Genomic DNA, 20,515 nt, shown 5'->3' with positions numbered 1-20,515 from the left:
CCCTGTCTCTAGCAAAAACCTTCTTATCTTCACCCAACTCATCACCACCCCCTCTAGATTCTCCAACAACAGTCAGGGCTCCATATTTGACTGGATTTTAATTTCCAATCCCACCAAATATTCTAGTGCTGGCACCCTGCCAGATACTTTGAGCATCCACCTCCCATCCTGCGCTCTAAGAACATTCTCCCACCTCCTTAAAGGCCATCAGTACAAAACTAGTCAAAACTTGTCTAACTTTAACCTAGAATCACTCATCAGCACAATAAAATCTATCAAATGGTCCATCCTCAAAACACCTCCTCCAGACAAAGCAGTCAAACACTTCAACACAACTTTTCTTGGCATCTTTAACCATCTGACACCCCCTACCCAGGAAAAGAATCAAAAGCAACTTTGCACCTTGGGTATCCAAAGCTACTAAAGATCTAATGAGAACCAGAGACAAGCTATGGAAACTATGGCACACATCCAAATCCCTGTCAGACCTAGTCAAATTTAGGCATCTTCACAATCTGACTACAAAAGCTGTAACAAAAGAGAGACCAGACCACTATCAAACATTACAATCCGCTAACAAACAAAATGCCAAAAAATTCTGGTTGTACATCTCATCACTTCTCAATCCTGGAAAAAAATAATCCCAACCCTCTTCCTGACAAAACCACCACACAAATAGCCAACCTCTTTAACAACCACTGCATTGAATGCATCCAGAATGTCGCTTCAAACACACAATTTCTACCTACCACCATACCCAACTCACCACGATCACACCCCCAACACAAGATCCACTACCTTTTCCCTACCCCCATGTCTCACTCACTCCTTCACCATACTGCTTCCTCAAACTCAACACCTTTCTCACTTCAGCCTGTTTCTACAAGTACAATTAAGAAGCTCCTCCTTAAACTCAAAATCTATGCTTACTCTCCTGACCACCTTCCTGCAGAATATCTCAAAATGACAGCTGATGCCATTGCATATCATGTATCCATCCTCATTAACAGAACTATTCTAGAAGCTTATATTCCAACACTCTTCAAAAAATCTTTCATTATACCATTACTCAAAGATGGCAACTCCATTGAAATGTACAACTACTGACCTTTTCATAGGTTCATAGGTTCATACTAGGCTATCTGCCCTAGGGCATTTATAAGCCTAGCCAGAATGTGTTTGGCTTTCACCACCCATTTTAAATTTATTTTGCTATGCCCTTTTTCGAGGTTAGTATACTGTGCCTCTGTCTAACAGTGACACAGAAGTGATACCCGGGGTAAACCTACGATCTCCCATCCACTCATCAAGATTCCTCTTGAAGAGAGTCAATGAGGGACTCTGCCTAACCTGGACTGGGATTTTATTCCAGAGTGAAGGGAGCCTCTGGGTTATGAATCTGTCCCTCCAGCATGTCCTATTTATTTCAGTGCTGAGGTTCAAGTCTCTCGAGCGCGTAGCTCGATGGGATTTGGATTTTCTGAGGTGCAGCATGTCCATTAATTCTGGGTTGGACATGGCTTTATACGTCAGGCACAGATCGCCTCTGAACCTTAAAACTGCTCAAAAAATGCATTCACTCATAACTATTCCACTTAACAATCAACTCTTCACTCCTACACATCATGGCTTTAGACCAGGACACAGTACCAATACGGCTCTTGTATCCTTCATTTACACAGTAAACAAAGCTCACGACTTAGGCAAACAGATTTCCTCTTTCTTCCTTGACCCATCTAAAGCTTTTAAAACTGTTCTCCTTCATCTTCTTATAAAAGCTCAACAACCTTGGAGTATCCCCTTGTACCACCAGGTAGTTCACTAGTTACCTCTCTTAACAGACAGCAGGCAGTGAAATGGCTAGCTTCCCTCTCTTCTATCCAGGAAACATCAACTGGAGTTCTCCAAGGCTCTATCCTTGGCCACTTCTTATTCAACATCTTTACTAATGTCCTATATACGTCCTCTCAACAGAGTACACTCATAGAATGTGCTAACGACTCTACAGTCATCTGTTCATTCGATTCTATATCACATCTCCAACAAATCACACAAACTGCTTTTACATCTATTGAGAGCTGGCTTACAAATAATCAACTACTGCTCAGCCCACCAAAACTAAACTTATACTTTTCACCCCAAAACATACTCCCTAAATAAAAGCCAATTTACTATTCTCTCACAGAACAACACAATAATTGAACGTGTTCTCCCTACAAAACTACTAGGTGTCACCATCGACAAACACCTTAAGTTTGACCTACATATTTAAAATAGCATTAAGAAAACACATCTGAAACGTGGAATTCTCTACTGGCACAAACGTTTCCTAGAATGTCACACTAAACACACTCTAAACACTTCCTACCCACCCACTCTCTTATTGCAGCTCCCATTCTCACCAACCTACAAAGCTGCCTAAAATCTAAGCTTGAATCCTGCGACAATAAAATCTCTAAATTTGCTGTCAATGAAAAATACTGCACTCATCACTGTAAACCCCTCCGCAATACCCCTCTGCATTCTCAATTGGCTAGAACTTCCACATTACCTTACTTTCATCCAGCAGACCCATAGCCTCCCCAACTTTAAATACAATCTTCCACTCCTACCTGTCAAACATATCTCTCAGGTCAGAAAACAAGCAGCTTTTACAAGAGCATCGTCCTATGAAATCAGTCAGACATAACTTATAGTCCTTCTCCATAGCTAAAATCTGGAATACCCTCCCCTTATCTATCAGATCCAACCACATACACATATCCTTCAAACTCACACTTGAGTAATACCTCTCTAAATCCTGGATCTGTTCCTGCTCAACCCCAGGCTGATAACTCTCGCCACATCATCACACTTCCACCTCTGTCACTAACAACTCTCCTCCTAGCTCCCTTACTGTTCCTTTTTCATTCTACCTCTCTCCTCCCCTGTTCCTTCTACGACACCCTTTCCCTCTTCGTCCAAACAACTATCTCGGCCACTTTATATCTACCCTTATAGGTAATGCTGAGATTAGTCTAGGCATTAAATGTAAATGCAATGGATCTGTCCTATGTTTTTGTAACTAATTGTTGTATTAGTGCTATTGTACGTGAATATTTGAGCTACTATGAAGTGAATGTTACATTTATACTAATCTGTTTGTATAATATTATACTTATATAAACATATTGTCTTATGGAGCTTTTCTCCCCGGGCCTCCATGAAAATTGGTTCTTTACAGCCCAGTTGGACTTTTCCGATAAACAAATGTCAAATAAATAAATACATTTGTTTCCATCTTGTAAGATTATAGCAATAACCCACGCCTGGGTGTGGGTAATGCTAAATTTACCCACAGTTGGCGTGGTTTGGTCCCGGGGGCGAATCCCGAGGGACCAAACAAAGCCAACCGTGGGTAAATTTAGCATTACCCACACCCAGGCGTGAGTTATTGCTATTATACCATGACATTATTTAAAAAAAGAAACTATTACTTTTCTTAAATAATGGCATAGTATAATGCCTGTTTACTGCCCTTCCGCAGATGTCTGGCATCCGTGGCAGTTCTGATGTACTGCGCGCCTGCGCAGTACATCAGAGTTGTAAAGCAACGGAGAAAGTAAGATCTCCGTTGCTTTTTTATAGCTATGTTAAATGAGTTTAACATAGCGAGACAGTTTTAAAATAAGCAACGGACATCTCCGTTGCTTTTTTTTTAGCTGTTTCGCTATGTTAAACTCATTTAACATAGCAAAACACTAAAAAAAAGCAACGGAGATCTTGCTTTCTCCGTTGCTTTAAAACACTGTCTGCTATGTTAAATGGGTTTAACATGGCGAGACAGCTTTAAAATAAGCAACGGAGATCTCCGTTGCTTATTTTAAAGCTGTCTCGCTATGTTAAACCCATTTAACAAAACGGGACAGTGTTTAAATCGAGTTATACTAATGGAAAAAGTCCGCAACCGGACCTTTTTCCATTAGTATAACTCGATTTACAACGGGCACGCTGGCCAATCAGCGTGCACGTTTTGGGGGGATCATGGTATAATATCTATTATTTTCATTGCATTGCTTGTATTTTCAGTCTATATCCATAACATTCCTATAAGGCAAAGGTACATCATTCTAGACAAACGATATTTTGAAATCTCTGTGATAAAATACTTACTCTGACAATTTTACTTGCTTTTACTGTTTCCATGAAGTGACATTCAACATCTTTGTATTCTCTGGAGTCCTTTTTCAATTCAACATTTACTGATGTGTTATTTTCAGGCATTTCATCCCATGCTAGTGGCAAACAGCCATCTAAGAAAAATGAATATTTTTACTTAGTAAGGCAATAATATATAGCTTTCAGGGTCTAAAAGGTCAGAAACAGAAATAATAACAATGAAATAGTTAAGACTTGTGATACAGTATCCATTTCGGCCTTCTGCAGGCCTTTTCTTATTGCAAGGCTGTAGCATGTAAGGAGGGAGGGGTCATGGAGGACCATCATGCAGAAATGCGGCCCCCTCTCCAGCCACGTTTACACTAAGGATGTGCATGTTACCTTTAAACATATTCGGAAGGTACGGTGTGTATCATTCACAGACAACCTTACTACTCTTGGACAGTCTCAACGCAGCTATAAATTCAAAATGCAGACCCTTCACCAGAAGCAGAGTACCCCCTCCAGCCTGATCAGAGTGACCCTTCTTAGCCTGATATCACTCAACACCCTCCAAACCCTTATACTTACAGCGGCAGTAGATAACATCCTGTTTTGACTCTCCTTCTGTCTTAGTGGCGATAAGTGCCTATGTCTACCAGACCTTGACAGCAGCTAAATACCTTTTATGCCCAACTACCCCAGCAACAACAAATGCATTTTATTAACCTGACAGCTCTTAGTGTCCTCAAGCCCTCCTTATACTTTCAGGTGTAAATGTGTTTCCCTGCTTCCCTTCGTAGATTCTGTCTGGACTGGACTATCTGACTGCTCAGCTGGACAACAACCAGAATGTTGCTCCTGTTCCTACTACCCTCCGTCATGAGGCAAGTGTTTCCCACCTGCTCCTCCTCCACCCTGTAAATTATCACAACCAACACTGAGACCTCCCAGTGGTCTTCTGTGTGGCTCTAACAGCCTACCTTTCCTGTAAGCTGCGGGTTTCTACCCTCACAAGTGAGCCACTGATCAGACCTCTGTTAGTAGGTCAGGCATCTGAATCCTCTCCAATCTCAAGTAGCATATCTTTTTTCTTAGACCCCCCCCCCTCCACAGTCAGTGTTTTCCCCAGGTCACAGGAATGACTTCTTCAGGTGCCCAAAGCCAAATACCCCATTGGCAATGCTATGATGATTCTCTTTCAGAATCATGGTTCTTAAGCACTGTGTTAATATCCTTGTTTAGCATAGAGCACGGAATGCCTACTATATTTTACTCCTACTTGTTTGTTTCCTACCAACAAAGGTAGCCCACTCTTACTCCCTACCAAAGCATGAGTGCTGCGGGAATTGTACACGTTATAAGCAGACCACCTGCCAGACTGTGACAATTATATGCAGACATGTAAATCAGTCACAGTTACTGAAACCATAAATATGTTCTGATGTGCTTTTTTATTTTTGTGGTTTCTGGTTTGACATTTGCCTGCTGAATACATTAGTATTTATGGTGATTTTGATATCAGATAAATGTTAACTGGGCTGATTAGGCTGGTTGTTTCCCTGTGTGCATAGCATAGTTGTTTAAGGTACTTAAGTTAACAGTAATCCTTTGAAGAGTAGTCAGTGTAACAGTAGATCCTAATATTTGTGTTTTAAAACCATTTGTTTCCTATGTCCTGGCCAAATTTCCAAATTATTTTTATTTCCTCTTCATGGCCAAGCTGATCTCATGCCTATAAAGAAGGTATATATGTACATTGCACAAGACCCCTACATATATAGCCTCTATGGCCATGTGCTCTTGTGGGTTCTTCATTCCTGGAAGTGTGATTGTGGTAGTAATACCAAACAGTAATTATCCAAAAATGTTGAGAACTAGTTTTTAACAATGGGAATGGTAAATTCTAGTCGCTGTCCCATCCCTGCCAACCAGACAACTTTTCAAAACTTACAATCCATGCACTGTGTCAGGATCTCAAGCAGAGCTCCATAAAAAAGATGGGGGTCCAGATCCTTCAAAGCTTTCTTGCCCTAAGAAGGGACGCAATAGCCCAAAAAGGGATAAAGTTGCTAGGAAATGTAGCACCATAATAAGTATATATACAAAGGTATATACATTCACACTCTGGCAACTCCCCCCCCCCAAAAAAAAAAAAACACCAAAAGAAAGGGAGCTAAAAGGAGGATACAGCTACTGCAAAAGTGATCTAGTCAAACATCTACTGTTATAAGATTACTTACACAACTGTACTATGTTCAGCATTAGATCACGGTTGCAGTGGTCTAAGCTATATGTTAGATTACCATAGTGTAGAAATCAAATAGGGAGGGGAAAATACAATATGAATTCCTGACCCACTTCCCTCCAGGAGAATGGTCCTGACAAAGCCTGTTCTAGACCTGGAAAATGAGTCTAGTTTGTAGTGCTTTATAAAAGTACATACAGAGGACCAAGCTGGAGCCTCTAGAATACTTCTAGAGTCCACTCCTTTCCAGAAACTAATCAAAGAAACTAAAGCCCCAGTAGAATGGGCACTAACCCTGCCTGGAAGTGTGCTGTTGTGAGAACAGCAATAAGAAGTGGCACGAGACAACCATCTAGAAACTGACTGCTTTGACACTGGTTGTCCTTTCCTCTTACTTTCATAGGAGACAGAGAGCTGGCTGGCTTTCTTTAAGGACTGAGTTTCCAGGTAGTATCTGAGCAGCCTGTGGGTATCAAGAGTATGAAGAATAATTATCTCCATTGTTTTTGGTTTATGGAAAAAGACAGAGATTAACAGACGGGCTCAGGGTAAGTTCTGAGACTGCTTTAAGCATAAAAGGATCAACTTGTTAAAGAATCCCTCTCCTTGTGGAAAATGAGAGAAAGCTGTCATCATAAGAGCTTATAACTCCAAAACTCTTCTAGCTGAAATCACAGCAGTCTTCTATGTTAAGAACCTCAAATGATTTAAATGACTTTGCCATCCTGAAGGAAGGTTTGTCCTAAACAAATAAGTGGTGCAAAAATCATGGACTGAAACTAAATGCCAAAAAATGCATTACTGTATCCCTTGAGAAATCATCTTCCTCAGGGACTACCACACTGACAATTGACAATATACCCCTAAACACATCCCTAAAGTTAACTCAGTTGTTTGGGATTTAGAAACTGATATGGACGGTGATCTAAATTTTGACCAACTTGTGTCCATTGTCCTAAGAACGTCTTTCTATACTGCACAGTTTATAAACAAAGGGATTGTGTCTAGATCTAGGAATAACCCCATTTAATCAGACTTTGTTATACCAGTCACTGAGTATAATGGCCCCTTTGGCATGTACCTGTCTGAACACATGCAACAACTGGAATGTCCACAGAGATACCATACTAAAAGTATACAAGGCATAAATAATATGTCATGCATGGTTTACCATCAAAATGTCGAAGGCAAAACAATTTTTAAGCAAAAGACCGAACTACAATGTTGAAAACAAAAACAATATCTAGTGTAAATGTCGAATGTCAGAAACACGATGACAGACATTCAACATACCAGACTTCCGGTTTCGAACGTATGCATGTCCTTTTACATTTTAGCAGGGGGGCAAGTGCCCTGCACCCCCCACACCCCTGCAAATTATATATACCAACTCTGACATCGAACTACAATAAGGAAAAGGGTAAATTCCCCAATCCTCACTGTTACTTGATTTCCATTCACAATGCCAAACTCATAATAACGAATTAAGCTTTACTTTTATTATTATGATTTTGTATTATTCCAGTTCAGCATTATGAAATTTTGAAAATGTACTTTCAGCCACATGCTGTTCATAAAGGAGCCTTCAAAATTTTGATGGCAAACCATCATACATGGACCAGTTCAAGGCCCTGTCAGTATAATCTGTATCCTACAGACTGCTAAAAGGTAACCTGTATCTGGCATACAAGGCATCTTCCAACCCAGTACTGACAGATTTACTGCACATCAGCAAGTCAACTGGCACCAGAAATACTTGGTCAAGGGATCTAAACCTCTTCTGCAACAGCAAAAGAATGGTTTGGAGGAGCAGGTATATCTCACAAAGGATATCGCTTCTATGAAACAGACTCTCCATTTAAAACAAAGCTCATCCTTGTCCATATTCAAGCACAACTGAGAACGATGAATGGGCAATGGAAAATTTACCCCAGGACTGCCCCCTGTACTAATAATGGACAGAGGCAGCTCCTAAATGCTTATTCCATGTGTGGATCCCCTGAAATTATTGATGGTTCTTAGATTGGCACCAATAAGAAAATCTTTTCCACTTACACATATATGATTTCCCCACAGAAGGTTTTTTTAGCCTCCTTCACTATCTGCTGTACATCTGATTGGACAGTTCAGTGGGCCTAGGCCCATTGTGACAGTGCAACAAATCTTTTTCCAATTGTTTCTATTTCTGTAAAGCATATGTTTTGTAGTAAGGCTTCTGACTTCTTTTGGGATAATTAACATATGGTTAAGAAATGATTTACTGGTAGAAATTAGAATTATATCCCAAAAGCTGAGAGATTTCGTGCACTAAGACAGGGATACTGCATTTAGATTGCTACTCAGTTATCAGGGATCTCATAAACACTGAGTCCATGGAGTAAAACTGGATAACTTCATTGAGCAAGGAATTAAAGTTCTGTATTAATTAGGTCCATCTTCTGTAATCAACAATGCTAATGTAGCAGGTATTAGGCATATCCAGCAGATAAAACTTACTTGGCTAAGAAGAACTTTCTGCTTCCCATCATGCACCACATATGGTACACTTTCTGCTTCCTCCAGTTATAGTGCTTAGCTGAAAGAAAAAGACAACAGGGCCACAAATGCACTTCAAACCAGATACACTAAAGGTGGGGAACAAAAGAACATCCAACAGAAGTCTACCATCGTGGAAGGTACATAACTTTCATGTTTACTAAGAAGTTCATCTTATGCAACCAACAGGTCAGAGTCCCTAACCTATCTTCTCAGGTAGCCACCCTCATAGGTTCATAGGTTCATGGGTAATTACTAGGTTATTGATCCAGCCTAGCCTTACATTCCCGATAGTTTTTTATCCCTTATATTTTTTGTAAGAACATCCTGAAGGTGGCAGAGTGGATATGTTGTATGTTGAGACATTAACTTGTTTCTCCTACCCATGAGGGACATGACTGCTAAACCTGGTGGGGAGGAGGGGTGAATTCATGGTTTTCCATCCAGTCTTCCATATTACGTTTGAATACAGTAAAATAAGTACTTCACTTTATGTGGAGTGGGAGACTGTTTCATAGAAGTGGAATTGTTTGTGATGCATACCTCTCTCTCCAACATGTCCTATTAATGTTGCAAAAGAGACTGAGATTCCTTGAGATGGTGTTATTGCAATGCACTAGCAAATGTGTAATACACAGACAGCAGAGGGTCAGATGAAGCTCTAGATTAAAGGTAGAGGTAATCTTTTAGCAGCTTACATAATACAAAGAAGAGAGACAATGCTTTGAGATGATCTGAATATTTATTTATTTACTTATTTTATTTAGGCCCTTGGTGTCTTTTCGAGAGAAGGCACTATGGTCATTCCAGCTGTAACAAGTGTTTGGACAGGTACATATGGAAATTATGTTCAATAATTGGCCTAACGAGAACTGCGTACAGTGGAAAGATTACATTCCTGGACCTAGACGCCGTAGTTTTTAGATATAAGCTATGCAAAGATGGACTTGTAGTTTACAACAGTGCATGTATGGCGATCAAAGGACAGATCATGGTCAGCTTAGGTTCCTAGATCCCGGACTATTTGATCATCTCTCAGGCGAAGGGGAGGTCAGTGTGAGAGTTACAAGGGAGTTCTTGCTTGCTAAAGAATACTATTACACATTTGTTGGCATTTAGTTTCAATCCAAGATCCTGACACCAGCCATTTAATTGGAAAAGACCCCCTTGTAGTCCTCTGAGGAATTTATGATTGCACCAAGTTTACAGTCATCTATACACCTGATCAGCCATAAAGCTTTAGTGCTTGCTTTGACCTCCAAACAAGTAAATGCTAAAGAGAAGTGGCCCAAGGACTGATCCTGGGGAACACCTATAGTGACAGGTTTTCTGGAGGCTGTAAAGTCACACATTCTATGTCCCTAGGTTCTGTTTGTGAGCCAACTAGCTAATTAATGGTTTGGGTCAAGAGTATGTTGATAGGTTCATAGGTGAATACTAGGCTGACTGTCCTGAAAGGCCATTTCAAGCCCAGCCAATACCCTGAGGTGAGAATCAAGCCCTGCACCTTGTATCTGTCATAAGAACATATCTCAGACAACAGTGGCCCCAGATGAAGACCTGGACATAGAAACCACATCCTGTTTTTAGTTCATTGTAGTGATTTTGAAGAAAGGCCACATTACTCCTGCACAAAGGTCAAGAGCAACATTATGGAAAAAGACAGTAAAACTATAACACTGGTAGAATAAGCAGTGGTCATGGAAATATGGGCTTTGTGTGTTTCACTTAACAAAACTCAGTACAGCTGGCTAACCACCTGGAAAGGGTAAGTTCCAAAACTTTATTATCCAGTTTGGTCTTGACAAAGGAAATAAAATAATCTCCAGTATTTGTGGGCAGACACACAGTGGAAGAGATAATCCATTTATTAGAATACCAAAGAAAGAAAACAAGCAGGTTAATTTAGTGATTCAAATTAGACTCCATGGTAACTTTTGGCATACTTATAGGATTTGTTGTAAATATCACCTTTTTATTGTGGAAGACTAAATAGGGAGGCTTAACAGAAAGAGCATGCAATTCAGAATTAATTTTAGCAGAAGTAATGCCACAAAAAACAGTCTTACAGGATAAGTATTTTGACTGCGTCTATATTATGTCAGCAAAATGGCATTACAGTGAATGCCGCTTTGCCGACACATACAGACTGAAATCTTAAAAGAGTGAAACCCCAGTTCACCGACTTTTTCCCTTGGAAAAAAATCTGTGAACCAACAAAACTCGATATATCACTTAAAATATTACAAAGTGGGGGGCTTTGCCCTCCACATCCACCTAACTAAATATACCAACTCCGAGATCGCACTACAGTCGGGTAAAGAGCATTGTCATAGCTCAGGCCAAGTGATTTCTTTCCCTGGGAAAGAAATCTCTGACCTGAGCTTTCACCCTTTTCCGATGTCGGTCTATATATGTCGGTGAAACGGTATTCGCTGTAATGCCATTTCTCTGACATGATATAGACCCTTTTGACTCAGTGCAGGCATTTAATTCAAAAAGAAGAAAAGTAATCTTTTCAAACATAAAGTAAATATCTCAAGGTGGAACAGCATCATGCATAGGAGGGCTTAAAATGAAAGGTGTCCCAGCTCTGATGCATCTCTTGCACATCCACAAACCAAATGGCACCAGAAACCCAAGAACCTAAACTTTGCTTGTGACATAAACAGAACATGCTGGAGAGTCGGATGTGTCTCTTAGGATCCCCACACTTTGGAATAAGTTCCCCATCCATGTGAAGCAAAGTTCATCCCTGATCCTAATCAAACAAAACCTTGATCACTGCATGGGAAATTGCAAATTATCTCCCGGCCTGGCACATGTGTCTGATGGACAGAGGTCAACAATAAATGAAATAATCCCCAACTAACATACCCCCACATAACCCTTAGCCACCTCCTTAAAAACATATCTCAACAAATAGATGCCCGAGGTACTCAAGGACAAAACTGGGTTGAGTTGCACAGCTAGGCTTATAAAGACCCTGGTGATCATTAGCCTAGTAAAAACCTATGAATCTATGAACCTACAGTGCTAGTTTGGCTACAGAATTTTCTATTGTTTCAGAGAATGAGGATGAATATGATGAAGATAATGGTGATTTCCTAGCTGACACTGAGTCCAGTCACACTGACTCTCCAGAAGGTAAACCTGAGCTTCAGTCCAAACAGGTGTTCGCTTTTTCTCACAAGATCCTAGATTTAGTGATGTTTTTGCTTGAGAGCAGTTGAGAACCACTCCCAAAGCTAAGTAGGGTATATATAGAGGATAAGATGCCCGACTCTATGGCTATATCCCATCTCTTATCAGCCTTGGAAGATGTTTATAACGCTGCTTGCAGGACAACAATACCTCTTCCCAGCTGTCCCTGCAATGGGTCAGATAAAATATAGAGTTCCATCAGACATCACAGGTCACTTTTCTCATTTGGCTGCTGACTCAGGTGTAGTCTCCCCAGCTGCCTGCTCAAATAAAAAGTCCTTGGCTTCATCTAATCCAATGCCCCCTGATAAAAACGGAAAATGTTTAGATCTTCAAGGCAAAGGGATGGCTGTTCTGAGTAATCTAGCCTTTAGAATGTTAAATTATCAAGGCTATATGTGGAATGTACTTTACAGTATTCCCACGTTTTGAATGATTTTGCTGCATGCTTACCTGCAGAGCAAGTCTTATACGAAGGTAAGTATTTCTTATTTGACTTAGGTTTTGCAACATGCTTTGAGAGGTCTGCTTGAATGTTCTGCAGATACAGTCTTGAGAAATGCTGCTTTTTCGGTTCATAGGATCATAGAAGATTACTAGACTAACGACTCCATAGCCCTTACAACCCTAGCTAAGTTCAACCTGTGTTCCCATGGATATCTGGTTCTAGCAGACACTAAAATCAGCACCTATTACCCCTGTCCAAGAGGGACACAGGTGGAACCCCTGGGATGAATTTCCAGTTACCCATCCAAGTGCCCAAATTGCACTTAAATAGGGCTAATGAGGGCTGTTCCAAATGTGGGGCAACCTCTGTGAGACAATTCTGTCTCTCCCTCAACTTCTGTTGATGTCACATACTAGGTTAAGGTCCTTTGAGAGAGTGACCCGTGTGCCATTTGACTTGCAAATGTGCAGCATTGCCATCAAAGATGGGTCAGAGATTGCTCTGTATGCAAGGCACAGATTGCCTCTGAGCAGTCTGTATGACACAGAGTAAAGTGACAATGATTTCAGTCTGTCCGCATAAGACAGATCCTGAAGACCCTGAATTTTCTTCATAAGAAACCTTTGTGGTCTCTCAAATTGCTGCAGGTGTTTGGAAAGGAACATACCAAAGGGAGCATTGTACTCTACTATTGGCCTGATGAGGAAAGAGTACATGGGGGTTATAACCTCTTTTCTTTCTGGAGGTAATGCCCTTACTTATGAGATGAGAAATATAAAATGCCCTTCTTACCATTGTGGAGACAAGGTGATCAAAGTTAAGGTTGCTGTCAACCAGTGTGCCCAGATCTCTCATCACTGACTGTGTGGTTAGGGTTTTGCTACTGATGTGGTAGTTTGCAGGAACATCACCTTTGCTGAAGGGGATGGTAATGCATTTTTTTGCATTAAGTTTAAGACCATGACTTTGGCACCAGTCATTAGTCTGCATAAGACCTTGCAGGAAGTTGACATAGCTAGAGGTTTCAGTGATCACTCCAAGTTTGTAGTCATCAGCAAACTTTGTCAACCACAGTCCTTTAGTTTTAGGCTGCACTTCAGAGAAGCAGATTCCGAGCAGTAGGGGGTCCCAGAACTGATCCCTGAGGAATATCACTGGTTACGGGTCTGCTTGAGGAGCTGGAATCCCCTATTTTGACCATATGAGTTCTATCAGTGAGCCAGTTTGCAACTCACCTGATAATATATGGGTTGATACCCAGTTGTGTGAGTTTATCAATGATGCCTGAGTAGAGGATTGTGTCAAAGGCCTTGGCTAAGTCTAGGTAGGCCGTATGCACAGATTTGCCCTTGTCTAGGGCTTTGGTGATTGTCTCAAAGAGGTCCACCAAGTTTAACAGGCATGATCTTCCCTTGACAAAGCCAAACTGGGTGGGGTCGAACATTTGGAGAATTATTATATCTTTGTTAATAAGGTCCATGATGACTTGTTCCATGGCCTTGCAGATAAGGCTAGTCAGGCTAATGGGTCTATAGTTCCCATGGTCCGTGGATGCACCCCTTTGTGCAATGGGATGACAGTGGCTTGAATAAAGCGGAATGAAGCCAGTGCTTAGGCTGTGATTGAAAAGTGTGCTGAATGGTGATGCTAATTCCTGTTTTAACCCATGTGGAACACAGCTCAGGATGCTGTCTGGTCCCACAGAGGTTGTGTTTTTGGTCTTGGAGAAGGTATTTAAGACCTGCTCCTCAGATATACTAGGCAGGGGACAGTTGTTTGGGATGCTTTGGGGTATATGTGGTGAGGAGAGAGGAGTGAAGTTTTCACTGAACCTGTCAGCCAGCAGGTTTATGTCCACAGGTTCTATACATGTAGTACCATTAACTATGAGTTCGGTGCAAATCTGGGCCTTACCTTTGAGGTTACGGATGTAACTAAAGAATGCTTTGTGGTGATCCTTAGTTAGGGAAGCTAATCTGGATTCATAGTTAGCTTTGGAGGACTTCACTAGGAATCTTATTTGCTTAAATTGAGGAGGGACTCTTTCCAGTTCTGAGACCATTCCTTCCTGCTCTTAGACAGCAATTTATTTCTCCTACTGAACAGCCTATTAATGGCAGTTGTCCATCAGGCAGGTTTGTTTTTCTTTGAAGATCTTACTTTGGTTCTATCAGGTACGGCAGAGTCAATACAATTGTACAGGTGCTTGTATAAAGCATTGGTGTATAACTAAGCATAGGTGTCTGCTCCATCAGTGGGGGAGGAGGGGCTATGAAGTTATTTATGCTGTCATGTAAAAGGTTGTAATTGGGCTTGGAGAAGTTTTTTAGTTTAGTTGTTGCTAAGGGGAGGGGTCTATTTTTATACTTGTAGCAAGACTGATTTGTGGTCAGATCTCACCACTGATGGCCACACACTGGGGGCGGTGCAGCGGTCTCCCATGTTGGTGAGCACCAGGTCTGGGATGTTTGAGCCCCTCATGGGTATGTCAACCAACTGGTCCAGGGCACTGGAGTTAACAAAGACCAGGAACCTTTGGGTAAGTGAGTTAGAACATGTATAATTTATCCAGTCTATGGATGAGTAATTAAAGTCACCCAAAACCAGGGTGTTTGGTTGTATCTTGACTGACTCAAGTAGACCCAAGTAGGCTAAGTGGATGTCCTGAATCATGGAGGGGGTCCTAAAGCTGGCAATGACTTGAAGAGGGGTCTTACCTACAGTCAATTGCACCTGAAGTAATTCAAGGGAATCATGCTGTTTAACCAATCTAGAGCTATATTTATCTTTAATGAATATTGATACGCCACCTCTTTAGTTCTCATTCCTTCAGTTTGTGGTCTGTACACGTGGAAGGAAATGTAACCTGGTAAAGCTGGGGTGCTCTCCGCAGCCTTAAACCAGGTTTCAGTGACTGCACAAATGTCAGCATCTTCCAGGGTGAGGACTGCTACCAGTGAGTGCAGTTTCCAGTTTAGACTCCTAGCGTTTAGCAGCGTAACCTTGAGGTTGTTTTTAGAGGGTATTATGGAGATGGCAAGAGCCTTACCAAGTAACCAAAATCACAGGGATGACAGATGAAGACCATCTCTGGCAAAGCATCGGGGTCTGTTGACCATGTCATCTCAGGCTGACAGATACTGGATCCCCTTTGAATGACACCAGAAACTAAGCCAATTGTTGAAGTCAGTCATTTTTTGTTTGTATTGAAGTATCATCCTAGGTAAGGGTAAAATGCTGCTTAAGGCTAGGGACATACCTGTCTGAGACACATAATCCGAGAGCTCAGTCATGTCTCTCTTCATATAGCCCAGTGAGGTACATCTCAAGTCATTCACACCAACATGGACTATGACAGAATCATAACAGTGCCTGTTGTTCATAGGTTCATAGGTGTGTACTAGGCTAATGGCCCTGGAGCATTTACAAGCCTAGCCCACAGAAGTGCCCTGGCATCATGCTGCCCGACGTTACTTCCCAGTGCCTCTATCAAGTAGAGCCACTGGAGTGATCCCTGGGGTGAACTTTCTATTTCCCATCCACTCATCAAGATTTCTCTTGAAGAGGGTCAGCAAAGTGCTCTGCTTGACATGTATTGGAAGTGTATTCCAGAGCATGAGCAGTCTCTGGGTGAGGAACCTGTCCTTCCAGCATGTTCTGTTGATTGTGGTAATGAGTTTGAGATCTCTGGACTGTGTTGTGCAGAGGGATTGGGATTTCTTTAGATGTAGCATTTCTAACAGAGCTGGGTCAGACATGGCTTTGTAAGCCAATCAGAGAACACCTCTAAGTAAGTGATATGAAACAGAGAATAGCTGGAGTCTTTTGAGTCTGTCTGTGTAGGACATGTGTTTAATGCCTATGATCCACTTTGTGAGGTACTTTTGTGGCCCCACCAGCTGTTGCATGTATCTAGTGAGGTACATGCCAAATGGGGCATTATACTCGATGACTTGTCTAATGAGGGAAGAGTAGAGAGAGATGATGACCTCTTTCTTCCTGGATGCAAAACCCTTGGTAATGAGATGTGCCAAATAGAAGGACTTTCTGACCATAGTGGCAATGTGGTGATTGAAGGAGAGGTTGCTGTCAACCTGTGTCCCCAGATCTCTTATAACACCTTCAGTGTTCAGTGGGCTCCCATCGATGTGGTAATTAGTGGGAACTACCAAACGGGGTGACAACACATTTATTGGTGTTAAGCTTAAGGCCATGGTTTCGACACCAGTCATTGGTCTCAGTGAGGCCTTTCTGTAGGATGCCTGCATCACTTGGGGAGTTAATAATGGTTTCCAGCTTGCAGTCATCTGTGACCTTGGACAGTCAGAGTCCATTTGTGTTAGCCTGGACTTCTGAAAAGTAGATGCTGAACAGGAAAGGACCCAGGACCAATCCCTGTTGGACTCCACTTGTGACTGGTCAGCAGTCTGACTTGGAGTCTGCTACTTTCACACTGTGTGTTCTATCTGTGAGCCAATTTGCAACCCAACTAGTGATATAGGGGTTGATGCCTAGTTTGGTGAGATTATCAATAATTCCCATGTGAGGAATGGTATCAAAGGACTTGGCCAGATCGAGATAGGCTGTATGCACTGCTTTACCTTCCTCCACAGCCCTGGTGACTGACTCAAAGAAGTCAACCAGGTTGAGCAGGCATGATCTGCCTTTCACAAAGCCAAACTGAGTGGGGTCTAGAGTTTGGACATTTCCTATATCTTTGTTAATCAGGTCCATGATGATGCACTCCATAGCTTTACATATCAGACACGTCAGGCTAATCATAGAATCCTAGGAGATTACTAGGCTAATGGCTCTGGCGCCCTTACAAGCCTAGCCAAGAGTTTATTCCCAAAAAGAAACCTCAATCAGCACCTGTCACCCCTGTCAATGAGGGACACAGGTGGAAAGCCTTGGACAAATTTGAGGTTGCCCATTCAGTCATCAAGGTTGTGTATGGGGAGTCTATTCCAAAGACGGGGCAGCCTCTGGGAGACAAACCTGTCTCTCCGATAGGTTTTGTTAATGTCACATATTAGATTTAAGCCTTTCAATCAGGTACTACGTGAGGAGTTAGATTTACAGATATGGAGCATCTTGAGTAGAGCAGGATCTGAGTTTGCCTTGTAGGTTTGACACAGATCACCTCTGAGCAATCTGTACGACACAGAGTAGAGTGATAGTGATTTGAGCCTGTCCACATAGGACAGGTGTTGGAGGCCATGGATTCTCTTTGTGAGGTATTTCTGTGGCCTTTCCAGTCGCTGCAGCTGTTTGGACAGGTACATTGTTGTCTTTTCAATCCTGCGTATAAATAAACTACCTTGTACACAGAGGACAAAGTCTAACAGCACTCACAGACATATTCAATGTACAGGAAACTGGTATTGTTAATCCCGGCTGTTCAACAAATGCTAAAAATATAATTGTTACACTTTTTTTTTTAATTTAAAGAAAACTTCCATTTGGTTGTGCATCTCTACGCTTTCATATAAAAGGGAGGGTGTAAGAAAAGCCATAAATTGCCACCTTTTAAAACAAGGTCAATTAAAACTGTTGCATTTTTATACATCATTTCTGAATTCACTTACATATGGTACTCTAAAAGCAAGTGTGAACAAATGAAAAAAATAAATAAATAAATAGAAAAAAAGGAAAAAACGAATAGCAAAATTAATGAACATGTATGGCAGCATCTAGCATACTTGAAATCAGAAACAGTTTTGGCCCAAAAAGTTTTTTTTTCCCATAGCAAGCAGAAAGATATTGAATGGGAGGGGTTGCTCAAACAGAACTGTTTGCATTGTGTGTCAAAAACTCCAAAGGGTTATGTTGGACAGGGCCTGATCCAGACCCCTAGGCAAACACCTCTCCTCTTGCAGTGCTGCCCTTTCTATAATCCCTGGTCTTGGCCCTTCCTTCCAAGATAAACATCTTGTACAAACAAAAAATTACCTTTGATTACAGCAACCCAAACTTCTCTAAAGAATCTCAAAGACTACAGGGTGGTGGCCGCAACAGACATAAACAGAGGAGAGCAGACAGGAAAAACAAGTTAGAATCACAGGCATAGAAGGACTTTCTTACAAGCAGCTTCTCTGTAGTCTTAAAAAACAAATCAGTAGAGATTCATTCCACAAATACATTTGGGTGATGCGTGTACACTTCTGGCATGAGTACATTACTTTCTCAGATACAATACAGTACTGCTTGAAAGATGAGCATTCACAAAGGAGTCCAGAGATTGCAGATAAGACCGGAGGGTGGGGCCCCACAGAGACAAGTAAGATAACAAAAGATTACTACCCGTCTTGTCCTTCCATTTTTACATACCAAAGCAATTTCCACAATCATCATACTCACGCCCATGACAAGTATGTATGATGATGGTGAGTTCGGTTTACTATCATTATTGCGAAAGGCAAAACATTTGCCTTCGCAATAACGAAAATAAACACCGAAACCCAACTCTACACTCCTACACAATGTCAACCTAAATGATCGACACGTGCCACTAATTTGCCACTAATGAGGCAATAATCCCCAGGATATGTAGTCGCTCCCCCTTTATGGAAAGGGATGACTGTAGCAGTGCGCAATTCGGTAGGGACAAAGCCTGAGGTGAGGCTGTGACTGAGCAGGGCACACAGATATGGTGCCAGTTCACTTTGTAGTTCATGTAGAACACAGCCAGGGATATTATCAGGTCCCATGGAAGCTCTATTCTTGGCGTTAGACAATGCAGCTTTAACCTGTGCTGCAGTAATGCTGAGTGCCTGGCATTCTTCCGGTATTGTGATTGGTCCTTTGGGGGGATTTAATGTTGGCACTGAATCTGTTGGCCAGTATGTTGGCAATATCTGTTGGCTGAGTATAGGCAGTGCCATTGCAGAGTATCTCAGAGCAAATCTGGGTATTGCCGTGGAGGTTCTTGATATAGCAATATAAGGTTTTCTGATTGTTTTTAGTGTCTGCTGCAATTCTGCCTTCATAGCTGGCTTTAGAGGATTTGCTGTATCCAAGACTGTTTGTAAGCTTCTGAGCCTCCCAAGCCTTTCTGTGTTGGAGGGAAGCCTTCTAGCTTATCAGTGGGAGTGGTAAGCACTAGGTAGCTTATCTACCACAAGAAGAGTGGTTTCTGGCCCAGAAATTGTAGTTATTGGCCATTTGGGCAGTTTTTCCATCTTTTTTAACTTTTCTGGTTTAAAAGCCTGCATTCGAGCTTGTTTCCCACTTCTTCTGTAACTAGTCTAGTCCAAATACAGATTTGCTGTATCCAGTACTGTTTGTAAGCATCTGAGCCCCCCAAGCCTTTCTGTGTTGGAGGGAAGCCTTCTAGCTTGCTGTATCCAGGACTGTTTGTAAGCTTCTGAGAGGTGCCAAAGTCTGCTCTTCAAAATTTCCCTTAGATTTGCTAGTTCTCTCCTTTCCTGCACTTTTACTAACTTATTAGTCTAGCACTTTAGCAGACTTCTTGTAGCAATTGTAGCACACAAAAGTTCTACCAGCACTAAACGTTCTACAAGGAAACAGCTCCAGTACTTATTAATGCCCACCCCTCCAGGCATGTCTAAAGTTCAGTTCTCTGTGCTTTCTTCTGTTAACCTGGTGAACTTGGGCACCCTAAGGCAATGTAGCAACTGCCTCATGTACACTGACAAACCTCTCCTCTTACCTCCCAACACTCAAGACTTGCGAGAGATGCATTTATATATCCAAAATGGAAGCCACGGACTCTCCAGCCAAGACCAGAATAGTAGGGTCAACACTTGCACCACACCACATGGAACACATCGCCCTCCAGAACACACACCAGCACTGCCTTCACATAAAAACACAAACCACACACCTACCTTCGCAGAGGCTGTCAATAAAAATCTACCCAAACAGCAGAGACCTCCAAGGCAGAAATGCACTCGACCACCACAACACAACACTAATCATGA

The 20,515-nt window shown here is 41.7% G+C and overlaps 1 protein-coding gene across 2 annotated transcripts in view; it reads right to left on the bottom strand.

Moving 5' to 3' along the window:
* LOC122790808 (protein mono-ADP-ribosyltransferase PARP14-like) overlaps positions 1 to 20,515 on the bottom strand; it is a 566,888-nt gene that overhangs the window by 87,312 nt on the left and 459,061 nt on the right. For both annotated transcript variants that reach the window (XM_044058430.1, XM_044058433.1), the window contains one exon: positions 4,153 to 4,292. In XM_044058430.1, coding sequence (XP_043914365.1) covers positions 4,153 to 4,292 — 140 coding nt within the window. The remainder of the gene's footprint in view (positions 1 to 4,152; positions 4,293 to 20,515) is intronic.

This window comes from Protopterus annectens, chromosome 16.part0 (assembly GCF_019279795.1).
Source record: "Protopterus annectens isolate FY-2018-M chromosome 16.part0, PAN1.0, whole genome shotgun sequence".
NCBI lineage: Eukaryota > Metazoa > Chordata > Ceratodontiformes > Protopteridae > Protopterus > Protopterus annectens.
This window is presented reverse-complemented; position numbering and strand designations above follow the sequence as displayed.